This window comes from Podarcis gaigeae, assembly GCF_964106915.1.
Source record: "Podarcis gaigeae genome assembly, chromosome: 2".
Classification (NCBI taxonomy): Eukaryota; Metazoa; Chordata; class Lepidosauria; order Squamata; family Lacertidae; genus Podarcis; species Podarcis gaigeae.
In genome coordinates, this window is record NC_139679.1 from 125,686,236 (window position 1) to 125,704,308 (window position 18,073).

At 49.4% G+C, this 18,073-nt stretch overlaps 1 protein-coding gene and 1 long non-coding RNA gene across 2 annotated transcripts in view; one reads left to right on the plus strand and one right to left on the minus strand.

The window, feature by feature from the left end:
• The window catches only part of LOC310838216, a 69,051-nt gene extending 53,626 nt beyond the window's left edge, over positions 1–15,425 (plus strand). Inside the window, exon 3 of the long non-coding RNA XR_014560815.1 lies at positions 15,404–15,425. This is a non-coding gene — a long non-coding RNA (uncharacterized lncRNA). The remainder of the gene's footprint in view (positions 1–15,403) is intronic.
• The window catches only part of COL11A2 (collagen type XI alpha 2 chain), a 98,095-nt gene continuing 81,353 nt past the window's right edge, over positions 1,332–18,073 (minus strand). Inside the window, exons 56-67 of the mRNA XM_083722329.1 lie at positions 14,594–14,701; positions 13,211–13,264; positions 12,997–13,050; positions 11,917–12,024; positions 11,133–11,186; positions 10,326–10,361; positions 10,160–10,213; positions 8,324–8,591; positions 7,364–7,476; positions 7,045–7,113; positions 4,464–4,706; positions 1,332–3,215 (exon numbers count right to left, since the gene is read on the minus strand). Coding sequence (XP_083578455.1) covers positions 3,069–3,215; positions 4,464–4,706; positions 7,045–7,113; positions 7,364–7,476; positions 8,324–8,591; positions 10,160–10,213; positions 10,326–10,361; positions 11,133–11,186; positions 11,917–12,024; positions 12,997–13,050; positions 13,211–13,264; positions 14,594–14,701 — 1,308 coding nt within the window. The 3' untranslated portion in view covers positions 1,332–3,068. The remainder of the gene's footprint in view (positions 3,216–4,463; positions 4,707–7,044; positions 7,114–7,363; positions 7,477–8,323; positions 8,592–10,159; positions 10,214–10,325; positions 10,362–11,132; positions 11,187–11,916; positions 12,025–12,996; positions 13,051–13,210; positions 13,265–14,593; positions 14,702–18,073) is intronic.

Here is an 18,073-nt window from a genome sequence, read left to right on the forward strand (position 1 = left end):
CGAGAGAACGAGAGAGGGGAGGCATGTTTGTGTGAGGAGGATGAGGTCACAATAGGCTCCTGGATCAGGCCCATGCAGTTCAGCCTCCTGCTCCCGCAGTAACCGATAGAAAAAAGACAGTCACAAAACTGAGAAATTGCACAAAACAAATTAAACACCGTGAAAATCCCTGAAACAAGAAGTAATCGGCTAGAAATATTATCTTGTGGAAATAAACTAAATAATAAAAATCAAAAAGATTAAGGAAAAAATTAGAAAAACCTAAGAATTGAACAAAGCCTTCATGGGATGCAGGCTACAAACATCATTTCACTGAACTATTTGGTTTCCTCAGAAGGAAATAGAAAAATCACAAACTTTAAATGACCAAAATTCAAAAAGAGGGGTAGAAACCCCCAAAATTCCGAAGTGTTATAATCCTAGCTCAACCGAGGTAAAGCAAAACGCAGTAATAAAGGATTAAGGACTCAAAAGTACAGTTTCTAATACTGAATTTATAAAAAAGGGGTTTGAAAACCTAAATGGCACGTTTTAGACAAAGCCCAGCTTGAAGAAAGCAAAGCGCAGTGATCGAGGGTTGAGGACTCAAGTGTGAAAATTCTAGTGCTGCTTTTACAAAAAGGTTTAGAAAGGAATACAAGACGAGCTGTTTTAGATTTTAAACAAACTCACCAACAGGGCTGAAAGGCTCCCATGGTCTAGATGTTACTGCTGATGTTAAAGACTGGTCTTTTTGATTTTTATTATTTAGTTTATTTCCACAATAAATAATGTTTCCAGTCGATTACTTCTTGTTTCAGGGATTTTCACGGTATCTCATTTGTTTTGTGCCACTCCTGCTCTCACAGTGGCCAACCAGACCCCTGCGATCTGCCCTGAGATCGTGTGATAAAATAAATTCCTATCGTGAGAAGCCAGTGAGCAGGATTCGAAAACAAGACCTCTCTCCCCCTGCTGTGGTTTCCATCAACTGATATTCGGAAGCATTTGCTGCCTCTGCTGGGACTCTTAGCCACCCAAGTTGGTCACTTCATCTTGTGGCAACAGGTTCCGCAGGCTAACAGTGCCTAAGTCCTTTTTATCTGTCCTGAATCTCCCAGCCTTCAGCTTCCTTGCTTGCCCACTGGTTCGCTGGATCCAGAGGATGGTTGTTGTGGAGCGTTAAGAATCAAGTCCCCCCGCCCCACAGAGACCCCTGGGGGGGCGCCTCCCTCGAACTCCCTGCAGAAGGCTTTAGTTGACCCTCTTATTTGCACACTGGGGGGTAGGAAAGCGAAACTCCAACGGACAGGCAAAGGCGAGGAAATAATAATGGAGCCAAAGAAAGCAGCAAAATTATAGATGATCTATTAGGCACCATACAATTTCCACAATTAATTACAAAACATTACATGGTTGGGTCGCCTGCTTCCAGCACCAGGGGGCAGCCCCTCACTCGCTTTTTAAGAAAACAAAAAAGCCAAGGAGGAGCTTTTGTGGGGGGGGGACCCCTTTCAAGAGAGAATGGGTGGGAAAAAAACTTTGCAGGCGGCCGAGAGAAAATAAATTTATTTTTAAAAACTTCCCGAGCACCAAAAACTGGGTGTGAAACTCGCCTTTTTCCATCTTCCATAAAAATAAAAAGGCAGCAGGAGATGAAAATAGTCTCTTTTTCTTATATCCACTCCTTTAAATAATATAATTAATTTATTTTTATTTTTTTCTCTTTATAAAAAAAACAAAAAACAAAAACACACAGTTTTCCTTTCTGGTCTTTGGAGCTGCTCTGGGGGCGAAGGGAAGTTGGGGAGGCAGAAGACGCTTCTTAGAAGCACGCAGAACATTGGGGAGGGGCTTGAAAGTTTAGCAAGGGGGAGGGGAGGGGGGCTGAATTCCTGGCAGGACACTATCATTTGTGCAAAAGGGGGGAACCTCCCAGGGGCAGTGTCTAGTTTTAGAACCATTAAAAAAAAACAAAGTTAAGATATGTTTGGGGCAATTATTGAGGTGGCTAGGGTGGAGATAACCAGGGTTTGGGGGAGACTCCATTGGGAAGTCAAAGGACCCCTCTCTGCTCTTGGTCTCTGAACTGGGTGGGGGCTTTTGTACCAAGTTTGCCCCCACTGAGTGTCATTTAGCCCTTCTGGTTTCAGCAGTGCCTATTCAATCGCATTTGCCACCTTGTAATGGGAGCTTGAGTTCATCTTGCTTGGTTCCTGTGCTCTGTGCATTAGGGTAGAGACAAGCAAAGTTGTTCACTCCAGCTGCCTCTTTCCAGCCCACAGGCAGGTTCCTGTAGTATCTCCCCCCCCCCCATTTCCTTCTGTAAATGTGGGGCTTAATTGGTGATGCCTGTTAGGGGGTGAAGGGATTGCCCTAGAGAGCCCGGAAAAGGCTTGTGGCTTCCCTTTTGCACCTGTTGGGCAGCTGGGACAGGGGTGGTGGGTGAGGCCTTAAAACGGGTGCAAGGGCCAGCAGGGAGTGGGAGTGGCCATTAGGGGTGGGGGCAAAGGGTCCCTGTTCTGGGGTGGGCAAGGTCACGGGGGAAATGCAACAACTGGATTTGGGATTGGGGAGTTACAACTGGAAAATTCTGCAGATTATTGTTGATTATACCCCCCACCCCAATTGCTTCCTTCCCAAGAACCCCTGAAGGAATAGGGAAAGGGATGCTTTTGGGGAGGAGGGGGACAGACAGCCGCAAGATCAGGCACGGGGTGGGGTTAGAATAGTGGGTTCAGCGGAAAAAAGCTACAGTGGGGAGGCATCCCTGTGTGTTTGGGGAGGGGGCTTTGTTTTGTAACCCGCTACTCGTGGAGGAGAGGTGGGGAGGAGGAATGGGGATAAAATATCATCTGGCTTGTCCCAAACGGTCCACTTCTCTTTGGTTTGCATTGGTGCCCCGGACCCCTGATGCTCCTCGGTCTCCCGTTGGTTGGCGGCGGATCCGCTGTGTCTTGAGGGGGGGCGTGGAGAGAGGCCGGATCCTGTTCCGTCACTGCTTGTGGGGTGGGGGGTTCCTCCGGAGACCAAGGGCAAATGGGGTCGGGGGGTGGGCTCAGCGAAGTGCGCAGGGTGTTCCCGCCACCTTAGCCTCGGAAGCAGACCGGCCCCACCTCGAACCCAAACCTCTGGCCGGGCTCCCCAAAGTCCGCCACGCGAACGTCCGTCAAAGGCAGCTGCTCCACCTGGGGGGTGTGGACCTCCAGGACAGTCTTGTCCGATCCTTTCCGTGTCTGCGAGGGAGAGGAGACGGCGTGAGAATGTGAGGGCAAACCTGGCCAACGTGGTGGGAAACCTGCTAGCGGGATCTGAGTGCGAGAAGAACTTTTCCTCTGGCGTTCAGAAACATTGCTGTGAGACGAAGACCTTTAGAGGCCCTACGCGCCTAAAAGGTTTTGGTGCCCCGTATATATGCAATTCAAAATATAAACAACGGTAAACCGTAACAGAAAATTATATTTCGGGGAACGAAACGAAAGCTACAGTCTTATTGTCTACTTCCACTTTGTATATATTTGAAGGGGGGGGCCCTCCTTTTTCTAATGGCAAAGTCTTTGACCAAGATCAAATCTATCCATTTTCTTTACACAGTTAAACTAAGTAGTTTTAATTGACTTTTGAACAAATGTACAATTTCTTGCTACTGCTTTGAATTTTGTTGCGTTATTATCTTAGAGGTTCATGCAAACTGCTTTTCTGAATTATGTTGTTTTGGGTGGAGTGTAAGTTCATTGAACCGTGGGGGGGGCAGTAAAGTTGGGGAACCACTGATCTAGCAGAGCAGTCATTGTTTTGTTTGTGATTGCTATACTGATGATTTGTTAAGTATTCTATACGATTTATGCTGTATCCGTGACATTCCATTATGTCATTTTTTTCTTTTGCTTGTAAGCTGCTTAGGGATTTATTTGAATACAAAGTGGCATAGAAATAGAATTATTTAAAAAACAACAACCCAAAAACCTGCTTTAGAATCACAGATTTGTGTGGGTCCCAGGGGTCATCCAGCCCAACGCTGTACCATGACCGGAATTTCTACTACAGCATCCATGACAAATGACTCTTTTTTTAAAAAAAAGGAGCTGGACTTTTTGTGGTTTGGAGATCCCTGCTGTCGGATAGCCTCCCCGCAAGAATGATACTCAGTAAAAGCCGGGCATTGATTCAGCTCTGTGAAAGCTTCAAATTCCCCTCAAATTCCCGTAAAGTGACCCCCACCAGCCCACTCTGTCATAAGGACTACTGGATCAGGCCAATGGCCCACCTAGACCACCATCCCCTTCTCAAATGCCCCCAAAGAATCTGGGTAGACTGCCTCTGTCCCTGGAGGCTCCATCAGGGCATGCAAAGAGCCTTCCCGGCTCAGCTGCCCAAAGGGGCCCGTCTGACCCAGCCTCCTGTCCTCACAGCATCGCCCCCGGGTGCCCCCCGCCCAGGGAACCTGGCTCCCGCCCGACGCCACCCCTGCTGGGAGGACTCACCGCGCAGCCGTCCCGCAGGGCCTTGATGTAGGGGCTGCTGTCGTAGCTCAGCTCGTCCTCGTTGGCGCCCTGGAAGCGGAGGGCGCGCTGGTAGCCCCCGGGGGCCGGCTCCCCGCGGCTGTGCCAGGCGGCCGAACGCTGGCAGTGGTAGGTGAAGTTCTGGCGGGCCGAAACGCTCAGAAGGCGCAGGAAGGTGAGCTGCACGATGCCCAGGGGGTTGCCGTCGGCGTCCGAGTAGGAGAACTGGCGAGGGGGAGAAAAGTCTTAGGATATACAGTATTTTTCACTCCATAGGGTGCACCGGACCATAGGGCGCACCTGGTTTTTAGGGGGGGGGGAATAAAGGGGAAAAAATTATTCCCCCCCCCGGTCCAGGAGCGGTGGCAAGTTTGCGCGCAACCTCACCGCCGCTCCCAGAGCTTGCGGGGCTGGGGGCGGGGAAGCCCGAGCTTCCCCCGACCCCAGGCCCCAGAACAGGCAGCTATCTTGGCAAGCCTTGGGAGCCCAGCGGGAACTCCCACGGGCTCCGAAGGCTTGTGGATAGTTTCCTGAAGCCTGGAGAGCGAGAGGGGTCGGTGCGCACCGACCCCTCTCGCTCTCCAGGCTTCAGCGGAAGCCTGCATTCGCTCCATAGGACGCACACACATTTCCCCTTCATTTTTGGAGGGGGAAAAGTGCGTCCTATAGAGTGAAAAATACGGTAGTTCCGTTCCACCTTAAAAGGGAACAGGCATGAGTGTTGTGTATCACATGCCTGTTTACATTTCCAGCACAGTTTGCTGGGAACTTTCGTTTGTATATTGCTTTTGCTTTTTGCTGTTTTGCTGGAGACGAAGGGAAGCAGACATGTTTTCCTTTGTTCCTGAACTATGCTGAATAAAATGCTGTACATTATGCTAACACATATCTCTGTCCTCCTCTGCTGCTGTGAGATTTATTCACTCTGCTGATAGAGCGTGCACGGGTCTCTAAACGTATCTGAGGCTTGTGTCGCTGATTGACGCTGTTCCAAGGTGGTCGCCTGGCTGCCAAAAAGGGGTCAGGGCTAGATTGCTGCAACATACTCTGCCTGGGGCTGCCCTTTTGTGCCCCATCTCTGCTGTATTCAATAAACACACAAGACGTAACCGGCTGTATGTTTGAAAAAACAATGTATGCTATTCATTGTATTGAATTGTAGATTTCAACAAAAGCAGCTCATCAAGTTCAACGCAAAAAGAAGAAGACCCAGTGGATCAGTTCGTTCTCTAATCAGTTTATGCCTAAGGTGTGTGAAATATGTGAAAGCGTCTATTCCACACGAAAGGTTGTTGCAGTTCCACAGAATCCTTTCACAGTCTACTACTACTGATGAAGCCCAAGACGGCGAAACAAGGCTAATATTCCGGAAATCCTCGTCTTAGACTCTGTGAAAGGATTCTGCAACAACCTTTCCTGTGGAATAGACACTTTCACATATAATATGCATAGACTGATTAGAGAATGAATGGATCCACTGGATCTTCTACTTTTTCCGTTGAACTTGATGAGCTGCTTTTGCTGAAACCTACAATTCAATACAATGACTAGCATATATTATTTTTTCAAACGTACAGCCGGTTACGTCTTCTGTGTTTATTGAACATGTTTCAGGTAACCAGAGGTTTGTTGTTATTTTACCCAGTCTCTGCTGGGCGGAGGTTTGGAGGAGAGCTGGTGGGGATGTTGCAGACAGGCTGGGACACGGGTCAGCAAGGTTTTCCTCGCCTGGGCTGGTTCACTCCAGCAGAGATCCCGCTGTGGGCCGAATCATGCGCATGCGTGAGCGCGCATGCCCGCAATTTCCGGTGCCTGTGTCTGCGCAGACGCGATTTCCAGCGCCACAGAAGCGAGTCCCTCATCTCTCAGCCTAGCCTACCTCTGTACTGGTGTTATATACCATCATCTATACATCATTTTCATATAATTTCCTTTCAAAAGAGAGCAATCTGTAAATTTTAAATGTGTTTTCCACAATTTTTCCCAATCTTCAAATAATATGTTATGACCTATATCTTGTGCCCATTTTATCATTATTTCACCTCCTCATCTTTTGTTTCCCATTCTAGCAGAATACTATACGCACCCTTCAGCAACTTCACTTTCCCTTCTATGACTTCCTTTTGAAATCTAGAAGTAGTGTAACTAAATCCTTTCTTGTTATCTTATTATTATTATTACAGTCATACCTCTTATTACAGTCATACCTCATGTTGAGCGTGTTCGAGTTGCGCTCCGCGGCAACCCAGAAGTAACGGAGCGCATTACTTCCGGTTTCGCGCTTGCGCATGCGCAGACACTCAAAATGATGACATGCGCAGAAGCGGTGAAAAGCAAGACATGCGTGCGCAGATGTGCCGTCGTTAGTTACGTTTGCTTCTGGGTGCGAACGGGGCTCCAGAACGGATTCCGTTCGCATCCCGAGGTACCACTGTATTATGATTATTATGATTATTATGATTATTATGATTATTATGATTCCTCTTGGTCTGCAGAGCCCCAGAGGCGCTGAGGGGGTCACTATACAGCATGTAAATAACCCCCTGGATCACAATTCTCTCACCTTCTTGCCTTTCTGGAATTGGCTGAACCAGGTTTGAGGTTTCTCTTTCTCCCACGTCGACATTTTCACCTGGGAAAAGGAGAGCGAGAGAGAGAAATATACTGGAAAGCAACCTTCATTTGTAAAGAATAAGAACGGCAGCAGCCATCAGTTCAGAACAGGGTTTCCGTCACGTGAACATCGCAGTCAGTCCAGTTGCGCATCAATTAAATCAACATCTGGAGGGCAGAGATTCAAAGAATCGCAGAATGGGAAGGGACCCCCAGAGGTCATCGAGTCCATCCGTCCCCCCTGGCAGATCTAATCCCATTTCTCTTACCTCTCGAATCTCCTGGCTGGGGAAGACGCAGGTCTCTCCGCCGGCCGTGAAATTACAGTAGACTTTGAAGGAATCTCGTGAGCAGCCCTGGTTGGGGTCGATCCAGTATTCGCCTGGATATTATTATTTTGGGGGGTGGGAAGAAAAAGAGAAAAGGAACATCAGAAAACCTTGCAGCAGCAGCAGTTGGGTGAGGCCATAGGCCCCCCCCCCATCTAATTCTGACAGTGGCCAAAGAAAAAGGAACGGAGATAGACTACTTCTGGGTCTGAAGGTTCCCTTAAAGCAAAGGATTCCTCACAGCTGCGCAACTTTTTCTGAAGGCTGCACGGAAAAGCACATGAACCTGACCTTTGGAGAGTTTGTAAGTAATCCAATTTTTCGGTTACTCAATTTATGGTCTCTCTCTACGCTTAGGGAAGAGGGGAACTTTGAAAGGAACTTGGAAGGGCCTGTATTTCCACACTGAACCGCTGCACGTTTTGAGATTTTCAATCCCTGCTGGGGTTTTCTCATCATCTTTGCCTCCAGGAATTCCCCTTTTCTATCTTTGCCGCTCGCCTTGCATCAACAAAGCAGGCTAGGAATCCTGTGCTGCTTTCATCCCAAAGGATGCAGCTGGGCTCACTTACGCGAGCTACCCGAAGCTCTTTGTCCTGCCTCCTTGCGAGGCAGGAATCGCACCTCCCACCTGCCGCTTTGGTGGCTCGGGCAGGATGGGCCAGGAAGCCTCACCCAGCGGCTTCTGTGACTCCTTGCAATGGCCTTGCCCACCTGTAGACATTGGACTACAACTTCCAAGATCCCTTGCGCTTGTTGGGAGCGCATGGGAGTTGCAGAAGAACTCAAGTGCGGCTGGACAACCACCACCCTGACCCAGCCAGATGGGCGGGGTGTAAAGAATAAAATTACTCTTATTATTACTCCTGTCTTCCAGGGGACCCTGAGCCCCCAACCCACCATCAGGCAGGTCCGGGTGGCAGAGCAGCAGGTCCTGGCAGGTTCGGCCGGGGCTTTCCTGGGTGCCCAGGGGCTTCCTCATCTGCTCAATCTCCTGCCGCAGGGAGTTGAGGGAACCGTAGATCTCCTCCATGCCCTCCGAGGGCGCCTGGCCTGCCCCGTCCGACGGTGACTGCTCCTCGGCCACCAGCTGGCTGCCGTCCACCGAACGCTTGTTCTTCTTGGGCCTCTGGATGGGCAGCGGCTGGATCACCTCTCCGGGGGGTCCCTGGCCAGGAGGGCGGGAGAACGTGAGAACCACAGAACCCACCCACCCGTCAGAATTCGAACTCAAGAGCCCCCTCCCCTCCTGCGGTTTCTAGCCACGTTCCCCTCCAAGTCAAGAGCACCGCCATTAACTTGTCCAGTCCTCTCAGTGTGGGATGTGAAACACAAGAGCAGTCGAGTACAACATTCCTAGAGTGAACATGTTTACACATGGGGAGGAATGTTTGTCCAGCCAGCAGGTCAACTTCCTGTTTCCTTCTGGGCTGGGACAGACTTCCTCTGCATGGGACTAGAGGTGGGTGTGGCCTCACCTGTGCAGGTAATGACAAAAGCACAGGGCAGGGCAGCCATCTCTCTCTTTCACTACATGCATCGAAGAAGCAACATCTGCTTAGCCAAAGATGCTCTCTTGGCCTCCAGCTAAGAGAGGACAAAGGGACTGTCTCCTTATGAGATAGAAAAATAACATACACCTGGAAACTAAGTTAAGTCTGCCTTCTGGGATCCGATTGTGAACAGAATGTTGTGTGAGTAAACCTTTTTATACTTTTATAGAAGACTGCGTCGTGTCTTATCTTTTATGAGGGAATAAGGGGGAAATACCAGAACAGTATTTTCTGGCAGCATGGGTGGCGCTATGGGTTAAACCACAGAGCCTTGGGCTTGCCAATGAGAAGGTTGGCGGTTCAAATCCCCTCAATGGGGTGAGCTCCCGTTGCTTGGTCCCAGCTCCTGCCAACCTAGCAGTTCGAAATCACCCAGAAGCTGTACGCCGGCTCCCTCGGCCAGTAAAGCGAGATGAGCGCTGCAACCCCAGAGTCGGCCACAACTGGACCTAATAGTCAGGGGTCCCTTTGCCTTTACCTTTACCAGAACAGTTATTATAGAGGCTTTAGTGAGCCTGAGCAAATGCATCCGCTGCGAGTTTAAAAAAGGGGAATGTTACTCTGCATAAAATTGTGACCTTGTTAACACAAGTTGGAAAGGCTATAATCGAACAATATATCCTCTCCTGCATCCCTGAACATTCCCACACTCAGTAATAATAATAATTTATTATTTGTACCCCGCCCATCTGGCTGGGTTTCCCCAGCCACTCTGGGCGGCTTCCAACAAAGATTAAAAATACATTAAAATGTCACACATTAAAAACTTCCCTGGTGGCAATGAGTTCCACAGTTTAATTCTGGAGAGGGGCTTCCTTTCGGCTGCCCTGAAGAAGGCAGAGGGCAGCCGTGCAGGTGGCTGGGTGGGGAAATCCCAGTTACCAGAACCCAATCCAACAGCTCCACTGCTCTTATTATTACCACAGAAACACAGGTTTGGAAGGGTCATCTAGTCCAACCCATCTTTTGCCCAAGGCGGGGCTCGAACTCACAGCCCTGGGATTAAGAGTCTCGAGCGCTACTGACTGAATATTTACCATGAATATATTTTTTTAAGAACAACAACAACACAGTTTCCCAGGCCATTCAAGTCAGGAGGGTTTCACCTTCCCAGCTGGAGGAACAGCAACAATCAGACCATGGGGTGTGGGGAGGAAGAAGGGAATGTGTGGGGTTTTCTTACCGGCCGTCCAGGGGGACCAGGGACTCCGCGCTGACCTTTGGGTCCCGCTTGACCCTAGAAAAGGAAGTTGGCGATGTGAGTGGCACGCGAGGGAAAGAGGGGCAGGCCCTCGCCCCATCTCTCCCCCCAAGAGAGTGGGGGGCTCAATGTGTGGGGAGGCTCTTACCGTGGCTCCTTTAGGACCTGGGGGGCCGCCTGGACCCTGGGGAAGGGAGGAGGAAATGATATATAATGAAACAAAAAGGATATTCAAAATAACCTTTGTAAAAAATACCAAAAGCTTTCCATTTGGGAATTATAGGGACAGAACTACCCAAACCGTATAGAAACTTATTCATGTACACGACTACTGTGGCAATAATAACAATAATAATAATTTTTTATTCATACCCCGCCCTTCCTGGTTCAAAAACCAGGTTCAGGGCGGCGAACAACAAATTTAAAACACTTTAAAACACTTAATTATAAAAGCAGCATAAAATACAATATAAAAACATGATTAACAATAAAAGTCAAAAATCAATTAGATATGTTACTTGCCCACAAAACAGAAAGAAGTCCCAGCAAAGGAAGAACGGATACAAAAACTTACAGAATATGCGGAAGTGGCGGAACTTACCGCAAAAATAAGAAACCGATACACTCTTTTAATAAAAGAGTGGAAATGGTTTATTGAATATTTACAGATAAAACCATTGGCAGGATTATAAAACCTGAGGTTTTATAAGGGTTATATATTTAAATTAGACGAATAAACGAGCAAATTCGGTTAATTTGGATATGCAGAAGATATTAGAAATAAATTTAAGGAGCCGCAGAAAGAGGGGGAAGGAAGTCAAGTTTTGAAACGTCAGAATGGTTGAAAAATTAGTGAAATGTATAAATCTGAAAAGCATTATTTTTTTTAAAAAAGGTGTTAGAAGGTGCCACACAGGGAGGGGCTGTGGGGAGGGCAAAGGGGGGGCTCACTTACGGGGAGACCAGGGGGTCCTGCGGGTCCCAGGGGGCCGGTCGGACCAGGGATTCCCTGTGGGGGGAAACAGAGGGAGAAAGGGTTAGTCAGGCAAGGCCATGCCATCTCAGAGGACCCAGGAGTCCTAGCTGGCCCCCCGCTGGTCCCTGAAACCTTCCCCCCATGCTATAGGCACAGAACACTCCCACCCAGCTTCTCCCCCCACCCCCCAATGTCCCCTCCCCCGCCTTTCGCTTCTCTCCCTCTTTGCGGCGACCGGAATCGGCTTCACTGGAAGATTTTGGTCTTGTTTATTCGTTGAGAAACCTTTAAAGGCAATAAAACCTGCAGACAGGTAACAACGACAAATTATCTGCATTTTTATCCCTGTTCGTTTATCCACTGCCCACCCTTCACTCACCCTAAGGATACAGAATTTAAAAAATAAATCAAATTAAACAGCGAAAAGAAACAAGCGGTGGTGCAAAAGTGTGTTCCGAGGAAGACTCAAGTGGATGTCGATATCTCATAGGATGGAGGGTTGTTTCTCTGTGTAATCCTAGAGTTGGAAGGGAACTCCAGGGGTCATCTAGTCCAACCCCCCACAGAGCAGAAATCCCCGCGAAAGAATCCTTGACAGGCAGGCAGACAACGTCCCCGGAATGGAGGCCTGGCCACAAATTCTCCTTCATCCTAGGTTTCCTGTTGGTGTTTCCCTGATGGCTCAGGGATTAGGGTCCTCCATTTTTTGTTCTGGTTTTATTTGGATCCCGGCCGCCCCACATCTCTGCCCCCAAACACTCACCGTTTCTCCTTTCTGCCCCGCGGTGCCTTGTGGGCCAGGCAGGCCTCGGTCTCCCTTCTCCCCTTGCTCTCCTGGGGGTCCGATCAGACCAATGAGACCAGGGTGTCCCTGTGGGGAGAGGAGGCACTTACTGGAGGGGGGGGAATGGACTGGACCGCTTCACAAACCACTGAGGGTCTAGTCAATCTCTAGATCTCAAGTCACTTAGGGTCTTGTCAATTTCTTGATCCCTAGTCACTTATGGTCTAGTCCATTTCTAGATCTCAAGTCACTTACGGTCTAGTCAAACTCTAGATCCCAAGTCATCGAGGGGCTAGTCAATCTCTAGATCTCAAGTCACTTAGGGTCTAATCAATCTCTAGATCTCAAGTCACTTTAGTCAATTTCTAGATCCCAAGTCACTGAGGGTCTAGTCAATTTCTAGATCCCAAGTCATTGAGGGTCTAGTCAATCTCTAGATCTCAAGTCACTTACGGTCTAGTCAATTTCTAGATCCCAAGTCATTGAGGGTCTAGTCAATCTCTAGATCCCAAGCCACTGAGGGTCTAGTCAATTTCTAGATCCCAAGTCACTTAGAGTCTACTCCATTTCCAGATAGCATGCAACCTGCAGTCCATTTTTGAGGATCCCAAGCGACTTAGGGTCCAGCCAATTTTCGCATCACAAGCAACTTATGGTCTAGTTAATTTCCAGCTTGCAATCGAATTATGGTGTAGTCAGTTTCTGGCTTGCAAGCGATTTATGACTTCATCCGTTTCCAGTTTGCAACCGACCTGCAATCCAGATCCCAAGCCACTTGTGGTCTAGTCAATTTCACTCCCCCAAGAGAAACCTGGAAAGCACTCATCTCAAGCTACATTTCCCTGCAGATTAAACTGGGCCTGTATTTGTCCATTTTTGCCCACCGAACACCGAGGGGAAGCTTCCTAGCCAGAGGTCTCCCTGACCAACAGTCCCTTTTCTATTGGCTGAGTTTGACGTTCACCACTTAAGAGACCAAAGTGATGATGTGGCATGGACATCTTGGGGGCAAACAGAGAAGCAACTGCCCCCTATCCAAGGAGGGAACCCTCGCCGTACCTTCTCTCCTTTGGGTCCAGAGTCACCTTTCAGCCCAGGCAAGCCGGGGGGGCCCTGAAGGAAGAACCGCAGAATAGCAGAGTCAGAAAGGAACCCAAAGGTCACCCAGCTCAACCCCCTGCAAGAGGCCCAACGGTTGGGACCCTTAGCTCTCTCCCCATAGGCTGTCACACCGCCCACCCCCCTGGCCATGGAGAAGACCCCAGACACTCACCACTGGCCCCGGGGGCCCAGCCTGGCCGGTTGCTCCTGGCTTGCCCTGTGCCCCCTGGAAGAGACGGGCAGGGGGGCAAAAGCGTTCAGTTGGGGTGGGAAATTCAGTGCCCAAGAGCAGCCCTTCCCAGCCTCTCTAGGTGGCCCTCGGTGGCCTCACACAGCCCCACCCTTCAAAGCGCCCAGTGCCCCACCCACTTTTGCTCTGGCCCCGCCCACCAGCCCCCCCCCCCCGCTGCAATGCATCCCCCCACCAATCTTCTTCAGGGCTGAAGTTCAACTGCCGGAGAATCACAACGGCCACTGCAGCAGGGTACCGGAATGGGTTACTTCTAGGTTTCGGCGGTCGCGCATGTGCAAAAGCACTAAATCGCTCTTTGCACATGCACAGAAGAGCTGAATCGCAACCTGCGCATGCACAGATGTGCCACTGCGGGTTGCAAATGTGCATCCCGCACGGATCACGTTCACAACCCGAGCGTCCACTGTGCTGCCTTCTCTTTTTTATCCTGATTGAACAGACTTTATTTCTGGCCTTTAGAAGCAACCATGTGAAGCGTAGAGATTTCAACCACCTTCCATTCTGGTCTTTGCTTTATTTCAGGAAAATTAGAATTGATCCAACAAGCAGTGGATTATCTACAGAACATAAAAATACCCCGCAGACTAAGTAGCAGTCTCTACGGAGACCACCTTCAGCCATAATTTTGGCACCTCCGTAATAATAATAATAATAATAATAATAATAATAATAATAATATTAATAATTTATTATTTATACCCTGCCCATCTGGCTGGGTTTCCCCAGCCACTCTGGGCAGCTTCCAACCGAATATTAAAAACAACACAGCATTATTAAAAACAAAAAGGAGATGGTTCTCAGATCGGCTTTCCTGATAACCTCAAAAACCTCCTCGCAACCTGCCGCCATGTTGTTTTCCTTCCTCCACTGTCTTCTTGAAGACTTGGTCCTGCCAGAGCCTGTCTTCGCACGCAGCCGAAGCCCCTAACTCCGAGGGTCTGAGACCCCTCAGCTCCCCTCACCGTTTCCCGGGATCGGGACCCCTGCCCCAGGCTGACAACTCCCCGGAGTGCAAGGTGGGGGCCAAAGGTTGACAAACCACCCCAGAAGGAGAAGACATGTCCCCACCAGAGGCACCACCCCTCCCCCGACACCCCATAGGCCCCCCACAAACTCTCCAGGGTCCTGCAACAGGACTTGGTTGGAGGACCACAAGACACCAATCCTGCCCCACTGTTGGGGGTCTTTGAGGCTCCCCTGGTGCCACACGAGGGGCCCCCAACTGAGCCCGACTTCCGTGGACACACACATGCGCACCCGGCCCCTCCCAGAGAACCCCGGCGTCCGGGTCGGTCTCCTTACCACTGATCCGGGGAGGCCCCTCAGTCCGTCCGTCCCTGGCTTCCCCGGGGGTCCCTGGGGGCCCACGGGCCCCGTCTTCCCTGGGGCTCCCAGCGCTCCTGGCTCTCCCTAGAGAGGGAAGGGGAAGAAGGTCACAGGGGGTTGAGCTGGATGACCCCCGGGGTCCCTTCTGACTCGACAAGTCCACAAAGAGGCCAATCCCTGCCCCCTCACTTTTATTATGGAATATTTTTGCATTTGCTCATCTGGCTGTTTCCCCAGCTGCGGATTTTGGGTGGGGAGGGGTAGGGTTCTGCATGGGAGAAAGCCAGCAGGGAGAAAATTAGACACACACACACACACACACACACACACACTCCTTCCCTCCAAAGCCACAAACTCCCCAGGCTGTGTTTCATCTAGAAATAATCAAAATTATGGTGGGAGGGGGGTCTGTCCCAGCCTGTTGAAGCTGCACCCAAGTCGGCCCTCACCAGCGTGGAATGGCAGACCAAGCTGTTGGACTATGCAGAGATGGCAAAAATGACCGGGGACATCAGAAACTAGGAGGATCAAAACTTCAATGAAGAATGGGGGAAATCTATATTATATTTGAGAGACCACTGTAAGCATCTGGACTCTATAAAGGTAAAGGTAAAGGGACCCCTGACCATCTCGCTTTATTGGCCGAGGAAGCCGGCGTACAGCTTCCGGGTCATGTGGCCAGCAGGACTAAGCCGCTTCTGGAGAACCAGAGCAGCACACGCAAACGCCGTTTACCTTCCCGCCAGAGCACTTTGATGTGCTTTCGAACTGCTAGGTTGGCAGGAGCTGTTGGGATACTGCCAGGGAGATATAGCCCATCATGGCCCCCAGCGAAAGATGCACACAGGAGAGCATTATTTAGAAGTTTATTCAGCATTGGTCAGAACAAAGGAAAAAACATGACTGCCTGCTTGCGTGTTCAGGCACAGAGAGAGAAACGAAAGCAATAACAAAACATAAACTTCATTTATGTTAAATGAACTGTGACTCACAAAGCCTGCTCCCTTTTAAGGTGGAACGGAACTATCCTAACAGGAGCAGGGACTGAGCAAAGGGAGCTCACCCCGTCACGGGGATTCGAACCGCCAATCTTCTGATCGGCAAGTCTTAGGCACTGTTGTTTAACCCACAGCGCCACCCCCGTCCCTTTTATTTGGACTCTATAAAGGTAAAGGTAAAGGTACCCCTGCCCGTACGGGCCAGTCTTGACAGACTCTGGGGTTGTGCGCCCATCTCACTCAAGAGGCCAGGGGCCAGCGCTGTCCGGAGACACTTCCAGGTCACGTGGCCAGCGTGACATCGCTGCTCTGGCGAGCCAGAGCCGCACACGGAAACGCCGTTTACCTTCCCGCTGGTAAGCGGTCCCTATTTATCTACTTGCACCCGGAGGTGCTTTCGAACTGCTAGGTTGGCAGGCGCTGGGACCGAGCAGCAGGAGCACACCCCGCCGCAGGGATTTGAACCGCCGACCTTTCGATCGGCAAGTCCTAGGCGCTGAGGCTTTAACCCACAGCGCCACCTGCGTCCCGTTTTGGACTCTATAGCAGGTCTTAAATAACTCTTGCAATGTTACATAGACTTTGGACAACTGACAAATTAGAGTGATTTACAATATGCAGTTGGAAAGGTTAATTACAGAACCCATGGAGGGGAGGAGGGAAGCCCAGAGATTTGGAAGAATCTTGTGTAATTTTTTATTATTTGTGATTTTGAATGAGCACAAATTCGTAAAACAAAATGATAATTGTTTTTTAAGAAACTGCACCAAAGTCCCTGAAGCAACTCGTCAGATTGTCAGATTTGTAAACAAACGCAACTCTTGCACATTGAGATGATGATGATGACAATGATAATGATAATAATTTTACCCCAGCCACTCTGGGCAGCTTCCAACATATACAAAAACATTTTTGATTCCTGAGAGGGAGATCCGGAATTGTAGGGCTGGAAGGGAATCCCAAGAGTCATCTATCCCAACCCTGTGCAGTCACAGCTAACTGGTCCTTGTGGGGCTTTTGCTCTTTCTGGGAAGAGCAAAACACCTCCGTCTCCCACAGCTGTTTAGCGATGGCGTCAGGTGTGCGAGTTGGTGCGTTGCTGTCCTAAGAGCTAGATAAAGATCCCAGAACTTCGTTGTTCTGTTTCAGAAAAACAGAGCACCCTGTTTCCTAGCCCTCTTTTGCTGTTTATCCGTTTTGAGAATTTATAGCCTGCATTTCCATGAAATATATAATCAAGGTGGCCTAAGCGAGGGAGGGCTCCAACTTCATCTCGGCAGGGGATTTTATTTCTGTTCTTTCGCAGCCCCAAGCGGTTTGCAGCCATCGCCCCGGTAATCTTTTGAAATTACAGCTCAGGGTTTTGTTTTCTGTTTTTTAATTGCCGCTGGGAGATCCATCCTAAACCAGCTACAAATCCCTCTGGGGCCAGGAGGGAGCGGAGGACCAGCCTCAGGCCACAATCCTGCCACCTAGCAATTACTTCTGCGTGGGCCTCTCCGGGGCTTACTCCTGAGTAGACGTGTACTGGGATTGTGCTGCCCTGCAGAGTGCCAAACAGAAGCAACCAGGATGTGGAGTGGGCTGGGGGAATTCAAGTCCTTGAAGGGGTTTTGGGAGCAGGATTAGCCTGGAGGGAGGTAGGTTAAGAACCGTGGAACTGCAGAGTTGGAGGGGAACCCCAGGGGTCATGCAATGCAGGAATCAAAATCTATTTTTTAAAAAATGAAAGAGCAGTAAAAATATATTTCAGTTGTTCTAACGCCTGCCCTGCGACCTTAGAGTGCAGGGCAAATAAATTCAAATATTAAAGGAGCTCATGGAAAACAGAAAGGTATAAGCCCCCAACACACACACACACACACACACACACACACACACACACACTGTTGTAAACAAAAATCTGCTCTATGATAATAATTTTAAGGTCATAGATATATAATAAATGTTCATAAATGTACCGACCAAGCACGTACATAGATCAGCACAGGAAGACCGACCTGAAACCATTTTTGATTCCCAAACTGACCAAATGTTCTCTCTGCAAGGAAAAGGGAAAAGCCTCCCCATTGTCTTTTCCTTCACAATCCTGTCTTAAGGGTATGTCTGTGTATGAACAGGGTGAGCCTGTGACCTGGCTCAGGAACTGAGTATTTGACATTACAAAAGACGGGCCAGGCTCCCCAGGAAATCCAATCAAGTGAGCATGAACAGGTAACCTGCCAGACAGGAAATAAACAACAACAGGAGATAAACAACACACTCAGATTTCTGCTGTAGACCGCCCTTTCTGTGATGTAGGTATGATGTATGGAGGGGTGGTCTTGAGCTCCAGGGTAGGGAATTTAACATGTCTATATAAGGGCAGGAGCACCTTTGTTCTGTGTCCTCCTCCTTTCCTGCGTGTGAGGGGAGCACCCTGTTGCAACAGTTCAATGAAGATCAGGCTTACTAGCTG